The following is a 6,288-nucleotide window of genomic DNA, read 5'->3' as shown; positions in this document are numbered from 1 at the left end:
GCTCCCCAACGCCTTGTGCCTCCCTGGCCCTCACCAGTTCCCTTCACAGCAACCCCGCGGTTATTTCAGAGTTCTGACAAACCTGTTTTTTGTAAATAGTCTTCCAGGATTATTTCCTGCAAGATTTGTCCCTCATTTATTCCGATCCACTGACTATTTTCAATGTAGGTATTTCCTGTCTCTCATGTATTCCTGCCTGCCTCCTGCCCGCCTCCAGCCTCCTTTTGTTTCCCTCTTTCCTGGAGAATCCAAGGCACAGTCTCTCTCCTTGAAAGGAAAATTAATGAGTTATCGCATCTGCTGCTGCTGGAGCTGCTCGTAGCACGTGGCAGCAGCAGCCGTGGCGCAGGCAGCGGCTCCGGTGTGAGATGCAGAGTCATTTCCCATGGTTTTGGGGGGAGAAAAATGGTTTTCCCTTCCCTTGCCAGCCAGCAGTGCCCGGTTTCCCAGGCTGCAGGAACAGGGGACTTGCCAGGAGGTGGGATTGGGGCTGCTGTGGGGGAATAGGGGAGAGGTTTCACTCCTTGCTGCCAAGATGCTGAGCGGGAGATTTAGAGAACTGAACCCCTTCCTCACCCTGTGGTGGTACTCAAGTCCTGACCAAACCCACCAGGCCTGGCCCCAAAGAGAAGCAGGAAAGGAGCCGCTCTCGGATGTGGCTTGGCCTGGGCTACGCGTGGGGAAAGAGAGAAAAGGAAAATATGGTTCCTTTTGCAGAAAATGGAAAGGGTTTTACCCAACGGAGTCACTTTTCCTTCCACCCAGAAAAGTAACCCCTTGGGAGAACCGTGGCAAAGGCGTCTTAGTGCTTAGTTTATCAAATATCTCTATGTGGGAAAAAAGGAAACCAACTGAAACGACCCTGCAGGCAGGACCCGACACGCGGACTGCCACCGAGGAGAGCCACGATGACAGTGTTGCAGAATCACAGAATCACTAAGGCTGGAAAAGATCTCCAAGATCATCTAGTCCAGCCATCAACCCAATACTACCATGACTAATAAGTCACGTCCTGAAGAAGACCTCATCTACACATTTTTTAAATACCTCCAGGGGTGGTGACTCCATCCTTTCAAATTTGAAGAAAAAGCACCAAACCCAGCGACTCTCAGAAGGTGAACCCAAAGGATGGCTTAGGAGGCTGCTGGTTTGGATCCTTCAGAACAAACACCAGAGCTCAGGAAACACCTTCTTGTAGTTTTTATTGCTTTCACACAACGCCAGGTGAGCGCGCCGCAGGGCTGCGCTGGTCCGGAGCCCCAAATGAACCCCTGCATCCCTCGCGTGCCAGGCGTGACACAATCAAAACCCACCAACTTTACAAAATGACAGTAGAAGTGTTGAAACGTATCCTAAATGAGATAAAAATGCAAAGAACTGACAATATTTCAGTTTAACATCCGTTTTTAAATAGGTCTACACATAAATAGAAGTGCTAGTCTTTAAGTAAACGTGCGCCATGAAAGCTAAAATTGCAGGATTTCACCCCGAAGCTGACGTGACTCTCCCAGGGACAGCGCAGCTTCTCTGTGCCTGAACACACGAAACCCATGCTGGAGACAGCAGCTTGCTAGACCTTAAAATATCAAATACTGAACATTCTTTGAAAGGAATAATTTTGAATAGATGACATTTGTTGATAAAGAGCTTAACAGACTTCTCTTACTGATGGCGTTAGATCACTAAGGCATACGAGCCCCGTTAGAAATAATTTAACCTCCAGAGCCGGTCTCCAAGAAAGGTTTTTAAGGCACTTAACGTAAATCTCTTACATAAAATATATATTTTAGCGAAATTTTATTAACAGAATAAGTAACTGCTCATCATACAAACACAGAAAATAAAAATAAACATACTAGTGAAGCCCTCGGTGACAGGTACGGAGGCAGCTCACCTGCACGAGCCAGGCCCTCAGTGGTTCGGAGCGGTGACGTAAAGCAAAGGGAGCTCTCCTTTGTCACCAGGGTTTGACCAGACTTTCAATCGCTTTCCCAGGAAATCTATTTGCTGCAAAACCGAGAGTAAGGTTTTGGTTTTATCACCTTCTCCGAACACTACGTGATTTCAGTGAGCGTCGAACGCTGGGCCGACGGTGGCTGTGATGTCAGCGAAGGGAGCGCTCTGGCTGAGCTCGATAACTGACCGCTTCTTCAGAACGAGAATGATGTAGAACTTGGATGCGGCTTCTTTCCGGCTGTTTTTCCAACACAGCTCCTGAAAACTGAAAGAATGCCCGCCCGATCTCCTCAGGTGCTGCAGGAGGGAAACGAGAAAATCAGTCGGGGAAAACCGATCCCCTTGAGTCCGAACTGAAGGGCGCTGAGTGGAGGGTGGGTTTTCCGCCTGAACACCTCGAATGGGATCTTGGCATTTGCTTTTCTAGAAGTGGCTTTTAATATTTGATTGCCATAATACTGCTCACACCTACGTACGTTACTAACGTCTGTACGTGCCCACGGTGCCGCCGAATTCAACGAAATGGCACCGAGGCAAGTGGTGAAGCGCATCCACCGCGGTCTCATTGATTCAAACCAATAAAAACCACTGTATGCCCTGTTCTTTGGGGCCAGAGAACCAGAGTCTCGGTTTTTAATGGCTACACTTCTACGTACATATTTACTGGTGGGTGATGCAGAGAACCTTCAAAATACATTCATGTAAAATAATTTTTTTTAAAAAACCTAAGAAGGCGTGAAGTCGAACTCCAGCACCGGGGAAGAGCTGGGCTCGGACGCAAGCGTAGTGTGGTTTGCCCTCCATGTCCCCCTGCCCACGCTTGCGTTTCTCCTTCACCATCCTCCAGTCTCTGTCTGGCCATGTGGCACGTCAGCTCAGAGAACTGACCCGAAGGAAAAATAATGGTTTGGGCTGGTTTTTTTTTCCTGGCCACCCCTCAACCAGATGGACGCTGAAGCACTGAAGCGCTTGGCCAGGCAAAAAGGAAGGAAGAGCACGGAGCCGTGAGGCCAAGGGTTTGGACACGAAGCGTCGGGGCAGCCTGTGCTGGCTCCTGCCGACGAGGTCCGATGAGATCACGCGTGACAGCTTCACCGGTTTTACAAGGATTTCAGCAAGAAAAGCAGAATAAGCCCTCCTGATGCAAAGGCTGCACTCTGCTAAATTTAAAGCACCTTGAAAGCGCTGAGGCATTAAAACCTCTTAAAGAAGGTGTTACCAGCTTTCTTTTGAACATAAGCCTCCCTCATTTCCCTCGCCTTCATCTCGGAGCCAGCTCAAGCCAACGGAGCCAGCCGACGGCACCCTGCTGCTCTCGGCTGAGGTCTGGCAACCCGTAGGCAGCTCTGAGTTGGGTTTTTGCAGCAATACTCCAGAGCACGCTTGTCGGAGGAAGGGAACAAGGGCCTGGTGTTAGAGCAGATGCTGCTGCGGAAGAAAATATTCTGAAAATTCTAGTGATTCCAGCAGCTGTGGGAGAGGACACCACAGAATCCTGGTTCCTTACTTTAATATCCAATAAAACGCAGCATGAGAGGCAGCAATGCGGTCGATGAGGTTACTGGACTCTCTCCGACTGAAATCAACCCCTGGTTTTAGCATCTAACTACAAAATCCTGTACCTGTAAAGTTTTTAATAACTGAAGAGTTCTTTTGGTCCACTTTAGTTCTTCCCTGTCCTTCTTGCTCCTCTTCAGCTCCTTGGGAGGAAAAAGAAGGCAAGGTTAGACAGCACATGTCAAAAGTCACATGCCCTGAAGGTAAAAAGGACAAAAAATTGCAGCCTAACGGGGAACGCCCGGGAGCCGGGGGTTTGGATGCTCCTACAGGGGATACCCGGGAGCTCTGACCTCTCTGTGAGCTTTGGGAAGCGGAACAGAACGGTAACGAGGGTCTCTCAGCTACAGAGACACAGGTTAGGTGCAACAACCCGCCGGATGCTTACGGCAGAGACCCCAGCGAGCCTGGGGAGGCAGCTTCACACAGTAACTCTGTTCCGCACAACTGGGATTCGTACTGGTCAGAAGCCAAAAAAGCAGATGGTCAAAAATTTGGCTTTAGATTTTGGGCTTTCCCTTCAGAAATCGGTTGGAGCTGTCACACGTACGTTCGTTAACTCTGCTTGCGGTGCTTGTGGTGCTTCCGCTTCTTGGCCCAGGGACCGGCTCGGCAGCGAGGAGCTCTCCGAGAGCACCGGTCCATCCGGCTGTTAGAACAGGGAGGACAATCAATAGCCATTACAGGTCACACACACACCACGTAATCCCCGATTACGTAAGAATTTATGATCACAAACGTTTCCCCAAATGAGTTACTAGTTGCTGTTTCTACCATGTCTTTCCTCATGCGGGGAAAGCCCTTGCTGCAGCGTTTATCCCACAGCGGGCTCGGTTCAGGCACAGACCCCACATTTTTTGCTGCCGTTAGGTCCGATTTTGCCATCCTTTTTCAACTTTAATGAGCCTCACGTTCTCTAAAGGATGCCGAGCCTAAATAAAATGAGCAGCAATAGATAATTGGTTATTGCTTAAGCATTTCCTCAACGTGAGACACAAAGGAGAGGTTTTAGCCTTTATAAAGATGATTATATTTACCTCTTCAGTAGCAAGAGGTTAGGTTTCATATTAAGGTTTCATCTGCACTTAGTGATTAGGCTGTAATCTATACTGATTAATCGACATCTTAATTAACCCTTCATTCACTGCAAGAGTCTGCCCAAGATCCTATAAATAAACTTACATGACATAAGCTACTTAACGCTGTATCGGCTGTCTCTAGCACCCTTTTCATATATTAGTAATTTCTTAACGTGTTCTAGGCGGCACCCTGGCACAAAATGAAACCAATAAACACATTTAAGTCTCTAAAATGGATAGAAACTGCTCACCATATTTTCACCACAGTTATCGGCAGTTTCGTTTCTGGCATTCTCTGGTGTCAGCATAAACGAATCGTCTATAAGTCTTCTCTCAGTCTTGGAAGGAGCTGATTCCTGCAGGTAACGTGGCTCTATCAGCATCTCTGCATTAACAAAAACACAAGGTTTAAGAGGCAATTACAGTGAGTCGCTGTCCGTAAAAAAACCAATATATTGAAAACCAAAAATTACGCCCTAGTTAACAATCTTTGAGAGTGAGAGCCAGAAGGAATAAATATAGAGTAAATCTAATTCCCAGTGGGCTCGCAGAAGAAGAAGAACCTTCTGAGAGAGTTTTTCCTTTTCTAAAAGTTGATCTTTATGGACTTGGGTTTTGCTGATGAAGTCAGCAGACACGCGGATGGTACTTGGAGCAAAGGAGTGAAAGGGGCATCTTGGCAGAAGATCTAAAATGGAACATCCCTTCCTGCTTGGTATTAACCACAATCCTCAAGATACAAACAGAAGTTATGTACAGGCATTTGCAGATTTGCAGAGCGGTTTGGTTAAACTCACGATAAGTGAGAAGCTTTTTTATTTTTACTGTGATTTCTAAAACACATCTGCAGTTTGGTAGACAACTGGAGAAATCAAAGGTGAAATCAAAACTCCCTCCTTACGCTACAGGGAAGAAAAAGAGTTGCCTTTCATTTCTGATCTAAAGGAACAGAAGAACACCAAAGTACCTATAAAACCAAAAAACCTTTTTTAAAAAAATAATTAACAGTAGATTTCCTTAACATTTAACTTTTTTGGCCTCTGATTTGCAGAATACTGCACACAAACACTACGCACATTCCTCAGACATCATGCAGAACAGAAAATATTTTCTAACAGCTAATACTGCAACAACAAAATTGAAATATTACCTGTGCTATCTTGCTCTCTTCTTGTTTTTTCCATTTCAGATTCTGTCTCTGTTCCATTTCTTCTCACCTTTAAGCTGTGGCTCTTGAAGCATTTTGCAAACAACTGAAAACAATTATTTTTACTTGTTTGCTTCCAGAATATCATGTCAGAGTATTTGCAGACACCAACACAAAGTTATGCATATGAGCTGCGTATTAATTACTGCAACCCAGAATTTAGATATTTCAATTAGTTCGTGCTGAAAATCTGCTGCTTTTTTTTTTTTTTTTTAAATAATAGCATTCCACAGCCTCAAATTTGGGAGCAAACTCACACCTCTTGGCCCATTTGTCACGTGAAGCTGGCCAGTAAGGAAGAATGAAAGAAAGCAACACCTGCAGTTACCGGTGCACGGATTTCTCTCCCCACGTGAAGTATTTTCCATATTGTATTTCAGCTGTAATTCTGCACCTCGACTCTAAGTGGTGAAGCTGTGCCGCTGGCAGGGACCAGAGCTTGCCCGCAGAGGAAAACCTGCGGCTCACACCCAGCTCACACCCTCTCTT

General features: G+C 46.3%; 1 protein-coding gene across 1 annotated transcript in view; it reads right to left on the bottom strand.

The window, feature by feature from the left end:
• Positions 1 to 2,064: 2,064 nt before the first annotated feature.
• LOC104272327 (double-strand-break repair protein rad21-like protein 1) overlaps positions 2,065 to 6,288 on the bottom strand; it is a gene marked incomplete at its 5' end in the record, with an annotated part of 13,417 nt that continues 9,193 nt past the window's right edge. Inside the window, 5 exons of the mRNA XM_009867290.1 lie at positions 2,065 to 2,253; positions 3,579 to 3,656; positions 4,064 to 4,162; positions 4,844 to 4,977; positions 5,743 to 5,845. Of these exons, the coding sequence (XP_009865592.1) occupies positions 2,065 to 2,253; positions 3,579 to 3,656; positions 4,064 to 4,162; positions 4,844 to 4,977; positions 5,743 to 5,845 (603 nt within the window). The remainder of the gene's footprint in view (positions 2,254 to 3,578; positions 3,657 to 4,063; positions 4,163 to 4,843; positions 4,978 to 5,742; positions 5,846 to 6,288) is intronic.

Source organism: Apaloderma vittatum, unplaced genomic scaffold (genome assembly GCF_000703405.1).
Source record: "Apaloderma vittatum isolate BGI_N311 unplaced genomic scaffold, ASM70340v1 scaffold35083, whole genome shotgun sequence".
Lineage (NCBI taxonomy): Eukaryota > Metazoa > Chordata > Aves > Trogoniformes > Trogonidae > Apaloderma > Apaloderma vittatum.
The sequence above is the reverse complement of the archived record's forward strand: the minus strand, read 5'-3'. Positions and strand labels throughout refer to the sequence as shown.